The sequence below is a fragment of the Marmota marmota genome, unplaced genomic scaffold (assembly GCF_001458135.2).
Source record: "Marmota marmota marmota unplaced genomic scaffold, marMar, whole genome shotgun sequence".
NCBI classification, from domain to species: domain Eukaryota; kingdom Metazoa; phylum Chordata; class Mammalia; order Rodentia; family Sciuridae; genus Marmota; species Marmota marmota.
The window spans coordinates 25467525-25486585 of NW_026000174.1; the positions used below are offsets into that span (position 1 = coordinate 25467525).

Consider the following 19061-nt stretch of genomic DNA (forward strand, 5'->3'; position numbering starts at 1 on the left):
TCCACCAGAAGACTTTGAGAGTTGATAAATTCAGTAAAGTAGCAGATCAGCATACAAAAATCAATAACTTTCCTATACACCAATAACAAAAAAAAAAAGACCACCTGGAAATAACTCTAATCAATGAGGTGAAAGACCTCTATAATGAAAATTTTAAAACACTGAAGAAAGACATTGAAGAAGATATTAGAAGATGGAAAGCGCTTCCACGTTCTTGGATAGGCTGAGTTAATATTGTTAAAATGGTCATACTACCAAAAGCAATATACAGATTCAGTGCATTCCCCATCAAAATTCCAATGATATTCTTCCCAGAACTAAAGAAAACAGTCCCTAAAATTCATTTGAAGAATAAAATACCCAGAATAGCTAAAGCAATCCCGAGCAACAAGAACAAAGCTAAAGGCATCATAATACCCAACCTCAAATTATACCAGAGGGCTAGAGTAACAAATCCAGCACTGTACTGGCATAAAATTTATATCTGTATATGAAGACCAGTGGAATAGACCAGAAGACGAGACAAACCCACACGTATATGGTCATCTCATTTTTGCAAGGGTGATAAAAGTGAAGTGAAGACAATCTTCTTAACAAATGGTGCTGGGAAAATGGGATAACAATTTGTAGGATGAAACTATACCTCTATCTGCCACCCTGCCCAAAAGCCAACTCAAAGTGAATGACAACCCAGGAATTAGACCAGTAACTATACAATTGCGAGAAGAAAACAAGGTCAACACTCCAACCTGTTGGCACAGGCATGAACATAACAAAAACCTTAAAGCACAAGAAATCAAACTAAGAATCAATAAATGGGATGGCATCAAGTTTAAAAGCTTCCCGTGCAGCAAAGGAAACAAGAACATGAAGAAAGAGTCGATTGAATGGGAGAAAATCTTTGCAGTTACTCTTCCTATCCCAGAATACATACAGAACTCAAAAAAAAAAAAAAAAACTTAACACCAAGAGAACAAATACCCCAATTAATAAATGGGCAAATAAACTAAACAGGCATTTCTCAAAAGAAGAAATTAAATGGCTGACAAACATGGAAAAATATTCAGTATCCTTAGTAGTCAGGGAAATTAAAATCAAAACTACACTGAGATTTTGTATCATTCCAGTTAGCATAGCAACCATCAGGAATACAAATAATAATAAATGCCGTTGAGGATATGGCAAGAAAGGAACGCTTATACATTGCTAGCAGGTCTGCAAATTAGCACAACTGTGAAAATCAGTATGGAGATTCCTCAAAAGACTAGGAATGTGGATCTACCATATGGCCCAGTTATTTCACTCAGTAATTACCAAGAAGAACTGAAATCAGCACTATAGAGATGTGTGCTTTCCAATATGTAATGCAGTACAATTCACAATAGCCAAGTTATGGAACTGTACGTCAGCAGATGCATGGATAAAGAAAATGTGGTACATATACACAATGGCAGCCTTAAATAAGAATGAAATTACATCAGTTGCAGGAAAATGGATGAAACTGGAGAACATCATGCTAAATGAAATAAGCCAGACTCAAAGTCACGGGTCAGACATCTCCCCTCATGTGCAGAAACTAGAGAGAGAAAAAAAGGAATTTTTTTTTTAAGTGATATCTCACAACAACAGAAGGGAGAAAAGTAGGAGAACAAGGGAGGAAGGGAGGTACAGGAAAACAACTATGGAATAAAATTGACCCAAATCATCCTATACGCATGTGTGAATATGCCAAAATAAATCCAGTTTTTATGTATAATTATAATGCACCAAGGGAAAAAAAAATACATACAAATAAGTAGAAGAGTAGAGAAAGAGGGAAAGGGAAGTAGGAGGAAAGGGAAAGTACTGGAGAATTAGAGGAAATTATGCTATGTGCATGTATGAATATATCACAATGAATTCCACTATTATGTATAATTATAAGGTACTTATAAAAACAAAAAAATCCAATCATTATTTCAAGAAGAACTTGACAAATCCACTATCACAGTGGTAGATCTTTAATACACTTCTCCTAATATGTTAAGAGAAAGTTCATAAAGATAGAGAAAGTTTGGACAATGTAATTAACTAAATCTGGCCTGCATATAGCATAGAATACACCTACAAACCAGAGTGGGAAAAGAAATACCAGAGTGTGTATTTCTTTTCAACTGCACATGGAACTCATACAGAATCTAACTATGTCCATGAAGCAAATTTCAACAAATTAGTCAACAGACCAAATTCTCTGATGCAATTTAAATTTTCTAACCAAATGTTCCTCGTTTTTAAGCAAAAAAAAAAATTCGAAATTCAGGAGTCACTCATACTGGAAAGAGTATTATTTTACATATTCTAATTCTTTGAAGGGTGATTACATTAGTACAGTGTTATTAAGACAACTGAAATAGTCACAGAATAATCAGAAAAATTACTAAATCGTTTCCTATTTTGAAATAATACCTGCTACTTTGTAAGAAGCTAAAACTAATTATGAGCAATTTGCAAAACTGTGAAAACATGCAAGAATGGTTTCCTAGAAGAATAAAACTCCAGCCATAGAAAATTCGAAAAGCTAGTTAATATTAGCCTAAAAGAACAAAAGAGGGAAACTAGGAGTCTTGAAAAAGAAATTATCTTTAAATCCTTGGTTAGCATTAAATAAAATTGCTATTTAACTATAGAAGTATTTGGTTTGAGGTTTAAATATTTTAAAGAAAGAGATAGGAATAGCACAAGAGCTTCTCAAATATTTTATTTTGAAATGTCACTTTGAAATAAGTGACATAAGCTTGCAAAATAGAGGTAACTGTTTTGTCTTATTTGTGCATACCCAGAAAATGCTGAAGACTCTAAAAGAATAATGAGAAGATTTGGTAAGATGACTAGATATGAGAAGAAAATCTGTAAAGAAATAGCTTCTATTTTTACCAATAATAATCAGCAATAATAAAGGATTTTTATTGCAATTTTACTGCAAATAGAGGAAGAATGGGATATAACTTGGCTATACCTCTATAAGGGAATGGTTGAATATGTAATAGGCCCTATGACATAGTAAGCAGTTTTTTTAAAGAATGAATATATACATGTGTATTGACCTAGAAATATACTCATGATACATTTGTGTCGGGAAAAGTCAGTAGTGAAAATATGTACACAGTAAAATCTCATTTTTTTAATTGGTTCTTTTTTGTTACACATGACAGTAGAGTTCATTTTGATATAATTATATATAAGCACGGAATATCTTACTTTAATTAGGACCCCAGTCTTACGGATGTACACGCTGATAAGTTTCACTGTATATATATATATACAGTGAAACTTATCAGNCCTCTTTTTGTGGGTTAGCTTCCCCAAAAACATTTGATCTTTGGTTTGGGGGGAATTGGCTTATTATTATTATTATTATTATTATTATTATTATTATTATTATTTCACTTAACATGACAGTCTCCAGATACATCCATTTATTGGCAAATATCATAAAGTCATTCTTTATGGCTGAATAATACTCCATTGCGTATATATACCACATTTCCATTTATCTGTTGAAGGGCACTTAGGTTGACTCCATATCTTAGCTATTGTGAATTGTGCTGCGTCACTTATTATGCTGATTTTAAATCCATTGGATATATAATGTGGAGTGGGAATCTTCTTCTTTAAAAAAGGGAGATGAAGAACTCTTCTATATGTTTGTTAATAAAGATTACTTTGAGATATATTCTCTGTGAAAATCCACTTAATACCAATATCAATGTCTAAGATAAAATATCCAACGAAAATTAAAAGCAAGAAGATAACCTAAAATATAATGACTAAAGTAGAAAAAAAAAGCAGAATTAAATTTTTTAAAATCTTTATAATGCAAAAGAAATAAAGCAAAGCCTTAAAAACCCTTCTCCTAAATAAGCAATGGCGGATGCTAAAAATGGAATTCTAGGAAGAATGCATTACAATTTTAGTTATTTAATTTAGACTATCATAGTTTTGTTAAAAATAAAAAAAAAATTGGTACAAAGAGAAAAACAGTGCATGCTCTAGTAGGTAAGGAGTAAAGTTGAAACTAAGAAATCCCAATTGATTTCTCTATGCTTGCAACACTTCTGTCACCAAATGAGTGGGTTTTCCACACCAAGCAATTATCTGAGGACTCCAATTTAATTCTGTCACTAACTACCCTAAAGGAGCCCCCCACTGATTAAAGGGCTCAGTGCCTCACCTCGGATGGCAATCACGTGTCTGGGCTGGGCCTCCCATACTTCTGACCAACTGGCTATAGACCAGAGCTCCCCATTATCCCTCCTCTGATTCAATAATTTGCTAAAGTGGCTCACAGAATCCAGGAAGGCAGTTGAGGGTACCAGTTTATTACTAAAGATAAAACTCAGGAACAGCTGAATGAAAGGAATGCCCAGGGTACAGTACGACAGAGGTGCCAGGGAGCCTCTATCCCTGTCTGGGTGCACCACCCTCGAGCACCTTGGTGTGTTCACCAACCCAGAAGCTTTGGCCACTGGGGATTGACTCAGTCCCCTGCTCTCCCACCCTCAGATGTAGGTGGACTGAAAGTACCAGTGCTTGAATCACATGGTTGGTTCCCCTGGCAACCTTCATCACTCCAGAGCTCTTTCAGGAACTGGGGAACAAAAACAAAACAACAACCACAACAAAACAAGATGCTTCCATCCAGGAAGTCACAGGGCTCTTAGAATCTCTGTGGCAGGAAGTGGGTGGGTGAGAAGACCAAATGTATATTTCTCACTATGGCACACCAATTTTTAAAGAGTAAGAATGAAATGGACAACAGTGCAAGAAAAAATGGTTGACCTAGAAAACAGAACCCTAAGCCTTTCACTCTTAAGTCCAATGCCAACAGAAGCTTATGAATATGAAAATTCATAGACAACGTGTAATACAGCAAAGCCAGCAAATAAGTGGCTCTCATGCCACTCCTCCCTTCCTCGCCTACCCGGCCCACTCCCAAGACAAGTCATTGCTAATCTATCCCAGCAGTCTTCTCCTCCAAGCCAATATAGGGCTTCTCAAGTTTCTCAGCCCAGTGTTTGGGCAGCCTCTCCCCAGTGCTGGTAGTTACAGTGTACAAAGAAAACAACTGGTTTCTATCTATCAGAGAGTCACATCATCTAAAAATAATGGGGGGGTGGGCAGGGAACAGCTTACTGTTTCTTTAGTAGGAGAGGATCCAAAATAAGAATTCAGCCTGAAAATGGGAAAGGCAGCCAGGTTCTCTTCAAGATATACCAGTCAAGAGAGACATTTAGATCTATGCTTGTTAAATCCCTGGAACTTCAGGAATGAAGAAGGATGACTTGAACAAAGGAAGAGAAAGAGAATTGTTCAGGCATCATAGATGGGACCCACCTGAAATGGTTCTATTGGGAAGCTGAAAAGGATTGATAAATCACAGAACCACAGACATTCCCCAGTGGGCAACCTCATCTTCAAAGATTACCCAAGGGCACTTGGTTTGTATAAGCTACAGTTGCTCAAAATAAATACAGTAAGGACTAAAGGGACCGCTGATGTCAGGTTTAATTTGTTTGTATGGCAGCCCTCAAAACTACAGAGGAAAGCCATTTAAACTCATTTCAGAGTGTCAGTTCTGTCAATCCTGAATGAGTTGTGGAGAATGAATTAGGTGACTCTAGAAGTAGGCGATGTATTTCAAGAGCTATGGCCAAGTTCACCTGTATGGAGGCAGTAATAACTCTCATGTCTTCCACCTGGCTGGCAGCAGCTGTAGGATGCCATTGCTTTTAAGATAGAACCTGATTTTAGGGACGTTATAATGTGAAAAGTGTGTGCCTCAGAACTGATGAAATAGGACGTGTCAAATAAGTTACCTTCCAGGTGGGCCTTAAAGGGAAAGATGCTCAAATCCGATAGATATGATCAAATGTGTACATCGTGTACAGGAATGGACAGAATGTTTTGAATAAGGACCCGACTGATTCTGCCCAGGGGAAGCAGAGAGGCTGTCCAGTTGGCACAGGGATACCCTTGGAGAAGACGGAATTGAAAAGAAGGGAGACACCCAAGAATGATGGACAAGAATTCACATATGACAAAATAGGTTAAGTGCCCCCTTCTGTGGTCCCAGGTGTTCAAGACCCAGTCAAAAGGCTTTACAGTAATGCTGCCACTAGTACCAACATCAGATGGGCAGTAGTATCCCTCCCCTGGTAGGCGCCAGTACAGTTAGCCCTCTGTATCTGTGCAGGTTCAACTAAGTATGGATCCAAAATATTCAACAAAAATTACGTCTATGCTGGACATGTACAGATGTTTCTTTCTTGTTAATCCCCAAATGGCACAGCATAACAACATATAGCATCTACATTTTATTAGGTAATATAAATAGCTTAGAGATGATTGAAATGTATGAAAGGATGTACACAGGTTATATGCAAATATTATACCATTTTATATAGGGGACTGAGCACTGCGAGCTTTAGTACGTGTAGAGGGATCCCGGAACCAATTCCCTACAGATACTGGGGGCCCCTGTTTTGGTGAGTGGGTGTGTGAATGAGTGAATAAGTGCATGAATTAGGGTTGTCTGCAGCCCAGGATAACAGCTGCTCTCTTTTCCCTTCTCACCCAGAGAAACTTGAGAGCGAGAAGCTAAATGTCGCTGAGGTTACCCAGTCAGAGATTGCGCAGAAGCAAAAGCTACAGACCGTCTTGGAGAAGATCAATGAAACCCTGAAGCTTCCTCCCAGAAGCATCAAGTGGAATGTGGACTGTGAGTGGAACAAAGAAATGGGACCTGCTGGAGCTGGGGTTGTGACTTAGTGGTACAATGCTCTCCTGACACATGCAAGGCACTGGGTTCCATCCTCAGCACTAAATAAAAATAAATAAATAAATAAAATATAGTTATCGTGACCATTTACAACTAAAAACAACATATTAAAAAAAAAAGAAAAAAAGAAAAAGAAAGGGACCTGTGATATAACACTGTGGTGTCTACCAGGAAGCCATCCCTAAACTGGCAGGTCCTGAGTGTGAACCCATCCATCTTTAAGTGAGATGTACCTCTGGTGGGATGTGGGAAGGATGTCAAAATGCAGTGTCCCTTTGGTATAAAAGGCTTTTCTATATAAACCTCACGTGAGATTGGGAGAAGGAAACAAACTTGGTGAGCCACATCTGAGACCCAGCACAGCCTCTTGAAAAAGCTATCTTCTCCAGTGTCAGAGTCTTTGGGACTCTGGGGTCTGCACATCCGTGCAGCCGACAAGCAGTGAACAAGGACTCAGCCATGTCTGTCCACAGTCCATGCCCAGCCACACCCCCTTCAAAGATACAGCTGAGGGGCTCAGGTCACAGGACCTGGAACAGGAGTTTTAAATTCAGCCTTTCACAGGCAGCATAGCTCAAGGATCTCAGAAAGTGTCAATCATTAATTCCTTGGCTGCCTTAAGGGCCTGCTGTCTAACATAGACATGATGAGCCCATATCTGAATCTACATTGAATCTGCAGATCGCAGAGTCTAGCAATGACAACTTATTTCCTATGAGGGAGCCCAAAGTTGCTTTGTTCTCCCTAAAAGTAGAATTTAGATTAATAAAATTATTTGACTGTTTTTTCCCTTTGTTTCAAGTATTAGCACTATACTCGGTTATATCCGACTGACACAACTTAAAGTGGAGATCTCCCTTAAAAAACAAACAAACAATAGGTGGGGTTGAATGTTATTTGCTGGTATCTCCACCCTCGGGATGGTGAAGGTTATTAGGGTGGGCTGATTGGTCGTGGGGGTGGAGTTCCTGGTTTGGAGAAGGTATCTGTGTTTTAGAAATCCTCAGTAGAAACAAACATTAGAGAAGTCCTGGAAGAAAGAACCACTTAGCTTTGCTTAATCCTGTTTACCACTCCCTTGCCTACGGTCATCTGTCTGTCTGACCCCCTATAACAAAATAAACACTTCTAATTTATCATGGCACCCAATTTAGGAAAGACTGAGATAAAAGGATGGAATTTTTTTTAAAGCCACATTAAGAACTGACTTCAGTGACTATGAATGTTTTGGTTCGTGCTTACTTTAATTTCTTATGGGGAAGTGTGTACAAGAAAAATAATTACTCATATTACCACCCTGTTTTAGCTACTTTTGTTTTTCCCCCACTACTGGCCACATCAATGTATATTTTTACTTGGTTAAGTCATGGCACCACTGTGTGGTTGTTTTTTCTTAATGTTTTATCATACATATATTTTTTGTGTCCTTGTGGTCTTCACAGTTATAATTTTGACAATGCTTTTATCTGCTGGGGTAGATCTACAGTTAAGTAATCCCCGAGTTGCTGTTGATTAGAGCCTTTTCCAACCTATTGCTAAAATCAGATAGTGCCAAGTTCAATGTCTGAGCTTGTGTCTCTGTTTGCTTTTCCTAAGTTATCCCCATAGGTCGGTCTCTGGAACAGAGACGAACTACTAGGTCAGAGGGAATGACCGGCTCAGGGGCTAGCTACTTCTGGCACCTCAGGGCTTCCAGAAGACAAGGGGTGGTGGTTGGTACATTCCATAAGGAACATGCAGGCTCGAGGAGAGAAAGGCTCCAGCCCTCCTCACTGTTACCAGCACTAGCTGTGTATCTGGGGACGTCATGTTGTCACTGTGCTCAGGACAAGGGTGGCAGGAAGGGGCTGCTAGGTTACCAAACTCTTTGATCTAAGTGTATAGGTATTTCTTTTCTTCTACTTATAACAGTAGTTTTCTTTCTCTCTTTTCCCCCCTCATCACTCACATATTTTATAAATATATAGAGAAAGAGACAATCTTTCTAAGTCCCAGTCTCCAAAGCACAATTCTGAAAAAGCAAGAGAAACAGGATACCACCGCATTAAATTGTTTAAGCTCGACTTGCTCTATAGTTTTCATTAGTGAAAATTTAGTAAACACAGGTCATTTGGAAAAAAGTTAAGTATTAATATCTACTGCATGCTATGGTGCTCATTGTATCCCTTGTGCTTTTCTAAATACTTCGCATTTTTATCCTTGTCATACTCCTCTCTCGACCCTCTGAAGTAAGAACGTATTATCCCTATTTCACAGATGGAGAAAGCAAGGCATAGAGAAGTTAAGACATTATGAATATGAGCTTCATGAGGACAGGGGGGTTTTGTTTCTTCCTCCTATATCCCTGGAACCAAGAAGAATGACTGGCACATATTAAATACAATAATAATTGCTAAAGGAGTGTAGCTAACCAGGGTCACACGGGTGATGAATAATGGAGCCAGGAGTCAGACCCAGAAAGTCCACTGCAGACTCTGGGTACCAAGCCTGCACATCTAGCCCCATTAGCTGTCCACCCAGGGTTAGGCACTGTGAACACTGTAGTGTTTCTTCAAGTAGTGTGTGTGTCTGTCTGTGCAGAAAGTAATTTGTGTGTACAATATTTTATTTGTGTGTGTATATAATATACGTATAATGTATATAATATATACACAATAACATACACACACACACACACACACACATCAAAATAATAGCACTCCCTTATCCAAGAAGGATAAGTTCCAAGACCGCCACTGGATGCCTGAAACCACAGATAGTACCAAACCTTATATGTGCTGTTTTTTCCTGTACATGCACAAATTTAATGCCTTTTCCATGTTAACTAAGCATTTGTCATACACTGTTGCCATACCTTTTGTGGTTTGAGGTGCCCAGGAAAACTTACAAGAATTTCTTTTTCCTTTTTCACAATTTCACAGAAAGAACATTCACTCTTACCATAGATCTAAGCAACCTCAGCATATACTTGAGAACTTTTACCTTTTCAACTTAAAGAAAACACTTCATATCTTCTCTTTGCCGTATCTGAATTGCCAGCGTCACTATTCTTACACTTTGGGGCCATCATTAAGTACACTGACACAAGCACTGTGATGCCAAGACAGTCAATCTTATAACTGAGATAGCTACAAACGACTAATGGGTGAGTAGCATATACAGTGTGGACACACTGGACAAGGGTTGATTCACATCTTGGGCAGGACAGAGTAGCATAGCCCAAGATTCATCACACAACTCAGAATGACATGCAATGTTACGCTGATTATTTATTTCTGGAATTTTTTTTTTAAGTACTTTTGGACCACAGTTGACTGTGGGTAACTGAAACCACAGAAATTAAAACCATTCTCTTGTACTGGATATAAATGTCTTTCAGAGTTGTGTTTTTAATGATACATTACACAGTAGTGAACATCTTTGTCTACATTGTGTATGTGTGTGTGCGTGCGCACAAGAGACAGAAAGACAGACACAGATTCTTTCTTTTGAAAAAAAATTCCCAGGAGAGCAGAGCATTCATTGAAAGGGTCTGATGCTTTCGATATTGCTCTGTTACTCACCAAGACAGTCTAGATGACATACAATGTCACAGGTGATAAGAACAACTTCTTCACCCACAACTTTTCCAACATAATGTTTTGTCGTTAAAAGCACATATGCAAATATGCTTACAACCCTCAGGGTCAAGCCTGTAGGTGGCATGAGTTATGACCAGAAGTGCAAACCCTGTCTCTGTCCCTCAGTGACCATATTATGTCTGGATCCTCAGTGACCATGTCATACCAATGGGTCAGCCCCCATACGGGGCTTTTTGTTCCGTGGCTTTATTTTTTTGTTTCTTGCAGTGCTGGGGATTGAACCCAGAGTCTCTTGCACACTAGGCAAGTACTCTACCACTGAGTTACATTCCCAGACAGTAGCCTTCTTTGAGGTTTTAACTCTGGGTAAAACTTGGTAGTCAATGCCCAGAACTGAATCCTTCTGGAAGGCTGGGAGTCTGGAGCCATTGTCTACTGTTTGGTAGTAAATGTTGAGCTGCCACTCAGAGTCAGCAGAAATCCTTCTTTGAAATAGCAGTGATGACCAGAAACTCTAATGAATGCCAAAGGGATGTCTGAATCATTTCCTTTCTTGGTAATTTCTCAAAACTGCTGTTAAAGCAGATTTATTGCTCTTAAGGAAGACAGAAGGACCCCGAATAATGCCTCAGTGCATGCTAAGTGCACAAAATGGGCACTTTGGGTTCTTCCCTTAAATGTTCTCTGTAATGAGGAGCCACGAATCTGGTAGGACCATGAAGACTGGTAAAGTATCTGGCGAGTCTTCCTTTTATGAGAAAGGTGGGGAAGAAAGCTAACATGTTTTAATTAATTGCCGAGGTGCCAGGTACTTTCACATAAGTTATAATAAAAACATACCTGTCATTCCTGGGTACCTGCTGTGTTCCAGGAGCTTTATTTATCTTTGGAAATCCTTACAACTTGTGTATCCACATAAGTACTCTCCACCCCAAGGTCGGTAGCCAGTAGATAAATGGTAGAATTAATGAAGTCAGAATTTAAGGTGCAGGCAGCCTGACCCTATAGGCACCTCATCAAATCAGTCTTTTTCTTCTCCTCTACCCAGAAAACACCAACCCAATAGGGCCAAGCTTCCCTAGTAGAAATGGCTTACCGTTCAGCACCTGGCTCAGCAGGTCTGGTCGCCTGCTGGGTCATGAACATCCCTCCCAGCTACTCCCCCAGGGCATTGCCTACACTGAGAGAGCAGCAACAGCCTCAGGATAGCCCTCATGTCTTCCTCTAGGGATCTTCAAAGTCCTGAATAAAGGAGGGGTTCCTGACTTAGTGTCCATCTGTTGAGGGTCTGATTCATGTTCAGCCTAGGGGCAGAGATAGTGGTGATAATCCAGAGTTCAGAGTCACATGGGAAGGGAGAGGGTGCAGAGCAGACATGCTCATGGTTATCCAAATGGAGTAAACAGGAACATGGGGCTGCAGGGACAGATCTGAGCTCAGAACCCAGCAGTTGTCAGAGTCCTGATGGGAACCTGGGATTAGAGTATAGGTGACACATTGGACATCCAGCAATAATACAATCCAAGAAGACCAAAAACTGAGGGTTCCAGGGTGAGGCATGTGATGACCAAGGGTGTCCCTTCACCTTTAGGGTTAAGGGAGCATTGGATAGGGTACTGCTGCATTTTGAATCTCTGCTTCTATTGCCTAGCACCTGAGACTCCTAATTTCTAAACCCTCTTCCATTTCAGCTGTTCACGCCAAGAGCCTGGTGGCCATCTTGCATCTGCTGGTTGCTCTGTCTCAGTATTTCCGAGCACCAATCCGACTCCCAGACCATGTTTCCATCCAAGTGGTCGTGGTCCAGGTAAGATGGACACCACCACCACAAGCATGTGTGCCACTAAAGAGTTTTAGAGACTGAGTTCCTGTGACAGTGAAGGCATGCTGGGTAGATTGGTGGAAGTACAGCTGGATGGATGCAAGTGTGTTGAGAGGCACCCAGGGGGGCTTTCCAGTGCAAGCTGCACTATCCCGAACAAGTGTGCAAAGGACAGGGGGAAATGTGCTTGTGTGCAGTATAGTGTTGTGGGAGGTGTGTGCCTGGGGTTTACGTGTTTTGTAGAGGAATGGTTTGTGCAATGTGCAGCTAAGAGTGTGTGTTGTGTATGTTTGTATAGTGTATGTAGTAGGGTCAGAAGGATGTATGCCTATGTGCACATGCTATATGTGCATTTGTGTACAGGAGTGTGCAGAGTCCCCAACATGTCATAGAGAATGTGTGTGTGTGTGTGTGTGTGTGTATGTGTGTATTTAAGTTAAACAAATGATGGACAGGTATTGGGGAGAGGCAGGTATGGTGCATAAGGTAGTGTGTGTATAAGAGACCCCACTGGCAGGTCAGTCCTGGAGGCACTGCTGCTTCTCAACCGCCCAGTGAAGCACAGCTGGGACTTCAAGTCATCTTTTCCAGATTGTTGGATGGAATTTCCATTCGCATATGGCTGTGTAATTTCCACAATGAGGGTGTGCTCGCTCCCCATGACTATCTCCCTCTGCTTCTAACCCTGTTAAGTATTCAAATGCAATTTTATTTTCCAGCTTTATGCCCATTTAGCAAAAGGTCATCATTTTGTTTGCTCATTTCTGTTCTTTTCCAAATAAACATGCTACAAGGGAGAGCTCCCCATACAAGCAGCTCGCTGGATGTCCAGGACTAGCCAGGGTTCCTGGAATAGAGAACAAGATGGCAGCTCTGCCTTCCCTCAGTGAGGGAGAGACTTGAGGGCTGGTAAACTTTGCCTAGTCAGACCCGTTTCCAGGACAAAAGGACTTTGAGCTGAACTCTCAGGGATCAAATGTTGGCAGGAGGGGAGGACACCACTGTGCTCCTAAGCAATTGATCAGTCAGGCTGTAAGGGAAAAGCATTTCTTCCACATCTTCTGGACTTAACTCTATGAAGCATCAAGAGAGCATAATAGAAATATATCGCCTTGGCCCTGCCTGCAGGGGGTAGACCACAGATAGGAAGCAGACAGGGCTGTCAGCAGCCAGCAGAAAGCTGTGTGGCTCAGACCAGAAGTGCAGCTGACCACCAGGTACTAGGTACTGTCTTTGTTTGTGGAGCTCCTCGCCTGTGTCAGGCCTCGTGCTTGACATTTTATGTACACTGTGAGTGTCCTGGAACAGGCTTCCTCCTAGAGAACCAGGCCATCTCCATTGTGTTATCCTAACCCATCTCATTCTGTTTTTAAAAACTACCACTGGGGAAGGAGGGATGAATAGATTGAGCAGGGCAGCACCAAGGTGAACCCCAACATAAAGAATGGACTGTGGATGAGATGGATGTAGGGGTACAGGCTCCTCATTTTGAACAGTATCCCACTGTTCTGCAAGTTGTTCATAGTGGACAAGATAGGACCCCATGAGGGGGCAGAGGAAAGATGGGCAGTTCCTGCACCTTCCTCTCCATTTCACTGTGAACCCTACAATTGCTCTAAAAATAAAACAGTCTGTCTTTTAAAATCATGCTGCCTGGAGTAATTCATAAAAGAGTACCTTGGTGACTAGATGTCATTAACATGGAAAAAAATATTTCTCACAACTAAGCATACTGCCATTCTGTTCATGCAGAGGTCTTCCATGGCTAGTGGAGATAAATACTTTTATGCCAACTGGCCTTTTACTTCATTTTGTGACAGTCCATCCCCCATTCTCTATCCATTAATGTATCGAACATCTTAGTATTTTTCTTACCAGCTTGAATAAACAGACCTCTAACAGAAATAATAAAATCTGCCAGTTGGGATTACAAAAAAAAAAAAAAACCACCCAAGAACAATTGAAGATTTGAGCAGGGAGAGGGGCTCCTATTTTGAAAGAGTGCTCTCTGCAGGCACCACTGCTCATGCCTTACTTTGATCTCAGTTATGGGCCACCAGAAGGCTGCTGTTGGTTTCTTTTCTCCTGTGGGCAGTTTTGTTAGCAGGAGGACATGGGGGTGGGTGGGGGGACTCATTACGTAAAGTGGCATCGGTGCTTGCCAGGTTTTACAGGGTGTTTTGCTTTATCAGGAGAACAGGCAAACAAGCAAGACTCCACATTGGCAGAAAGTCGCTGCTGAACTGCAGGGAGAGCTCTCTAGGGGACAAGTGCGATGCCACTGAGCCAGGGTGCCGCGAGAGGGGCTGTTGAACCCACGTTTTTCTTCTCCGTTTGCGTTTAATTCCGCATGAAACTGAAGATGAGGTTCTGTGTCTGTGAATGATCCCATAAGATACAGCACTCCGTTAGATCTGTGCAAAAATTGGATATTTTAAAACTGAATTTGGATAAAGTCCTGATTTATTTTCACCTGGTTCCCTTTGAATACTTTTTTTTCTTTCTTAACTTCCTATTTGCTTTGATAGTCCATTCTTCTTCATCTAATTCGGATGATGCTTGCTTAACCAGCCCTGCCTTTCCCTAAGTAACAGTGTTCTGCAAGGGCCCTCGTGTCTGTGGCTACTGGGAACGCAAGGGGACGTCTCTGGAAGTTTGGGCAGGAGGCTCAAGAAGGCAGCTGAGCGCCCTTCTCCCCCAGGCCCAGAGGCCCCTTCCTAACACTCAGCCTTTGGGAAGATGAATTTGCTGTCAATCCCATGCCACGGCCAGGTCCTTGGAGTATCCTGCTGGCTGTGTTAGGGACCCAGGAGAGTGACTCTCCCTCCTGATTTCCCTTCATTGGTTCCTTGTCCATAGGATGAGGGCTAAACTCTCCAAACAGGTACTCCAAGCTACCCACTGACTAACACCACCCCCCCACACACACCGGCCTCCAAACAGTCTCTGGAACACATTGGTGCTGTCCTAACTCTGCCTTTTGGCTGGAGTCATTCTTGCCACTGGAATGACCTCTCCTCAGTGTCCAGCCAAATCCCATCTTCCCTCAAAGTTCTTGCTCCAGGACACCCTCCCCTCGCAAGATTTCCCTGACCCTCTGACCTGAAAATGCTGGCTCCAGCCCTTTCTCTCTGCAGAGAGTGACCACATCGTTTATTAACACTTTGGAGAACAGAAGAGACCCCATCCACAGGGCATGAACCAGGCCCATTGAGGGGGACCATCCTCACCTGCCTCCTCCTCATCCCCATTTTACTCCAAGTTTCTTAAGGCCTAAAATCACATTATATGCTCCACAGTATTATTGTGCCTCCAGCACAGGGCCTCATATCTAGAAGGCACTGTTCAGTAGGTAAGAGGAGGATGAACTGATGGGAGAGGGGCGGACAGGTGATGGACGGAGCGAGTCTCCAGGGTGCTTAACCTTTTCTCAAAGAGTGAACCTGATACTTAGGTGAGGATCGGACTACTTACTTAAAAGCTCCCCTATTCATCAGTTTTAAAAAAAATCAAACAAACAAACCCGCTGCCTCTGTGTGAATTCTGGAGTTGGCCTGGGTTCCCCCTCCCAGCCCTGCAGTGAAGTGTGTTTCTCAGCTTCCCCGCGTGGCCTCAGCTGGAGGGCAGACACACCCTGGCCTTTATTTCCATTTGGTTTACTGTGTACTCCAGGAGGCAGTTTGCTTCCAGCAGAACGTCTTCCAATAAAGAAAAGGAAAGCCTCCTCATCCAAGAAACAGCCTACTTGTTTGGACTACACACTAATGCACTCACATCCTAATGGTACAGTCCAGTCCCCCCAAAATCAGGACCTTCTTTTCGCTTCCAGCGTTATTGCTTCTCTGGGTGTGTTTCTTAAAGAGCAGTAACTTTCTCAGTGTCAGGAATGCTAATCAGTTTTTCTGTATTTTTCTAAAGTCCTTTTTTTTTCCTCTCTCTCTCTCTCTCTCCTCCTCCCAACCCCTCTCCCCACCCCCATTTCAGAAACGAGAAGGAATCCTCCAGTCTCGGCAAATCCAAGAGGAAATAACTGGTAACACAGAGTATGTCAACACCATTGTTGCCAGCGAGTCTGTAATGGAACACAGATGTTTCTCCGAAATTCATCCATTTGCTGATATTTAGTTTTCATTTATTGGGATTGCATGAGGGATTAGCCTGCAGCCAATGATTATAGTTTAGCCTTTTCCATGCATTCAAAACATGCCTCTTGATGCTTAAGGTACAAACTTGGGTGGGGAAGTGGGGAGAGGGGAATTAGCAGTGATTGAAAAATTCTAATTTTGTGGCACTCCAGGAAAAAGTGTACCCAAAAAAGCCAACCAGCATGAAATCGTCATGCCATAAACACGGGGTGGAATTTAAATTGTTAACCTTCAAAAGGACGTTTTTCTTCCTCTTCTGAATCTGATTTATTTGGTCACATGCCATGACCCAGAAAGTCCCTCTCTACCTTAGCACTGTCTTTTGGGTTTTTGTTATTTGTTTTTCAATTTACTTTTAGAAATTAGAAATATTAGGACATTTAAAGGGATTGCAATTTGGAACTAGAGCTTTGTTCTTAAGCAGAAAAAGAAGGTTGTTATTTGGGGTGGGTTGGGATCATTGGACAGGACCTGAGCAGAGCTGGGCAAAGTCGGTCTCCAGCCGTCCCTGATACCCAGCTTTTCTCTCTGTTCCTTTTGAACAGGAGCAACAGAGAGAAAAGAACTGAACCCTCTAAGCCAGCCTGACTTGAGCCCCTGAACCTCCTTGAGCTCAATTTCTTCATCTCTGAGTGGGGAGCACTTCCTAACCCAGAGGCATAGTGAGGTTCAGTGTGTTGGCACTTATGCACCCCCTGCCCAGAAAGCAGCTGACCACACCTCCCAAGCTCCCTCCCACTCCAGTCATGGCTCGAGGCTCTGCATGTCTAGACATGTGTGTGTGTGTGTGTGTGTGTGTGTGTGTCTTTTAAAAAAGCCTCGGGTGCATTTCAGGCCAAGGGTAGGGGCAGAGATGTAGAGTGGCCCTTCCCTAGAGACCCAGTCTATGGCTCACGGAGAGGTGCTCCAAGGGCCAGTGGTGGTAGTGAAGCCTCACATGAAAGCCAGCCTTGGTTCTGAGGCAGAGCTTCTAGGGGTTAAGCCTGCTGGGAAGGAGATCCTCACTGTCCTACCTCCCTCCCTGGCTGGATTTGTTTATCACTGTGTTACTTTCAGGAAAAGAGGAAGACAAACCAGAGAGAAGCATGGCCTGCAGAAAGAATTCCTGAGTCAGGGAGTGTGATGTTTCAGATTCCAGAACCATCTCTCAGCTGCATGTTGTGCTTCCTCTGGCCTCTCTCTCTCTCTGCCACACCTTCTGCAGTACATAAATACGGCACAACTCCCAGTAATGAGAACACAGTGCAACTCTTGAAGCCCTTTGGTACCTACTGATGTTCATCATAGACCTGGGAAGCAAGGGTTATATGCCCAAAGGCCCACAGCCCAAGGGTGATGAAGGAAATTGTATCATTGATCTTTCCAGCAGTTATCCAAGTTCATTATTCTTTCCCAGACACTACACACAAATTGTCATTTAGTGGGTGATAGATGCACAGGTGGATAAGCCAATATCATAAGAATCCTAATGAGAACCAAAAGTGTATTTTTAAAAATGTTTTGAGCATTTCCTGTACCCTAAGAATTATGTACAATATCCCACTAAGATATTTACCTTTATTCTCATTTTAGAGATAAGAGACTTGAAGCCCAGAGAAGTTTAGTAGCTTGCTCAATCAAGATCACACAGCAAAATAAAATGGCTTGGGGGGCACTTAAACCGAAGTCTTCTATCTCTAATGATTATGCTCTTAAAACTTTGCTGCTTCTCTGCTATAAGTGATTCTAGTTGCTGGCCTGTTGAGAGAAATTTGTCCTGCATCAATGGCAGGTGCAACTTCGGGGCATGACAGGAGAGACAAGGTTGACCTCCCCAGCCAGTTGCCCACAGCAACTTGGGCAGTGACCCTCCACATCAGAGGTGGCTTGATCTCTGCTCCTAAGAATCCTTAGATTCCCTCATTGGGAATCTTCTGCATGAGTCCAGTGTTTTTCGTAACTGCAGGCAGTCATGTGATTTTAGTTAAAACAAGAAATGGTCCTTTAAGCAGCATCCTGCCAGTAGGTCAGTGTAGCAGGGGACCGAGGTGGTAACAAGAGTAAAGCCTCAGGAAGCAGAGACAATGCAGTATAAGATGCAGCGGAAGGAGGCTATTTGAAGTCCTCAACCATGAACAGGCAGGGAGGGTCTGGATCCTCTCACAGGATTAGCCTCTCCTAAGGGGTCAAGAGAATAGTCACCCTGCTTTCTTTCTCTTTTTCCTCCAGGGCTCTTTCCGGAAGGCATGGTGAGTTGCATGAGACTGGACGTGTGTCTGTCTGCAGCAGACTGGTTGGGGGAGGGGGGTGCAGCTAACTGGTGAGAAGAACAACTGCTGGCTACATCTGCGCAGCCCCTGCACCTTCAGGCAGTCTTGCTGGGTGCTTGGTGAGGAAGTACAGGAAGAGGTATACAAACACCCTTAGGGACTGTCCCTTCTCCCTGCTCCCTCAGCGCAGCTTCTACCTTCCCTGTGTCCCAGAACCTTGGGTTGGTTTGTTGATTTGGTGAACATCAGAGATCACCTTTGTAGCCATCTGGAGTGAGAGAAAAAGGCAGGCCTCGGGCCACAAGATCTCTCAGCCCCAAATTTGTCTTGGAGACTCTTCTTGGTGCCTGCCTCAGATCCCCTCCCATCATTTCACCCCTGGGTTCTGAGAAAGCGGCAGTAAGAATCCATGCAGGGAGCACGTGGCGGCCATGTTATTATGCTGAC

At 42.3% G+C, this 19061-nt stretch overlaps 1 protein-coding gene and 1 non-coding gene across 2 annotated transcripts in view; one reads left to right on the forward strand and one right to left on the reverse strand.

Annotated features, from left to right (window-relative positions):
* The window catches only part of Parva (parvin alpha), a 75359-nt gene that overhangs the window by 37817 nt on the left and 18481 nt on the right, over nucleotides 1–19061 (forward strand). Inside the window, exons 5-8 of the mRNA XM_048788363.1 lie at nucleotides 6617–6757; nucleotides 12090–12205; nucleotides 16205–16263; nucleotides 18574–18593. Coding sequence (XP_048644320.1) covers nucleotides 6617–6757; nucleotides 12090–12205; nucleotides 16205–16263; nucleotides 18574–18593 — 336 coding nt within the window. The remainder of the gene's footprint in view (nucleotides 1–6616; nucleotides 6758–12089; nucleotides 12206–16204; nucleotides 16264–18573; nucleotides 18594–19061) is intronic.
* Nucleotides 10660–10732, reverse strand: Trnat-agu. The gene has a single exon. It is a non-coding gene; the product is annotated as a tRNA-Thr (tRNA).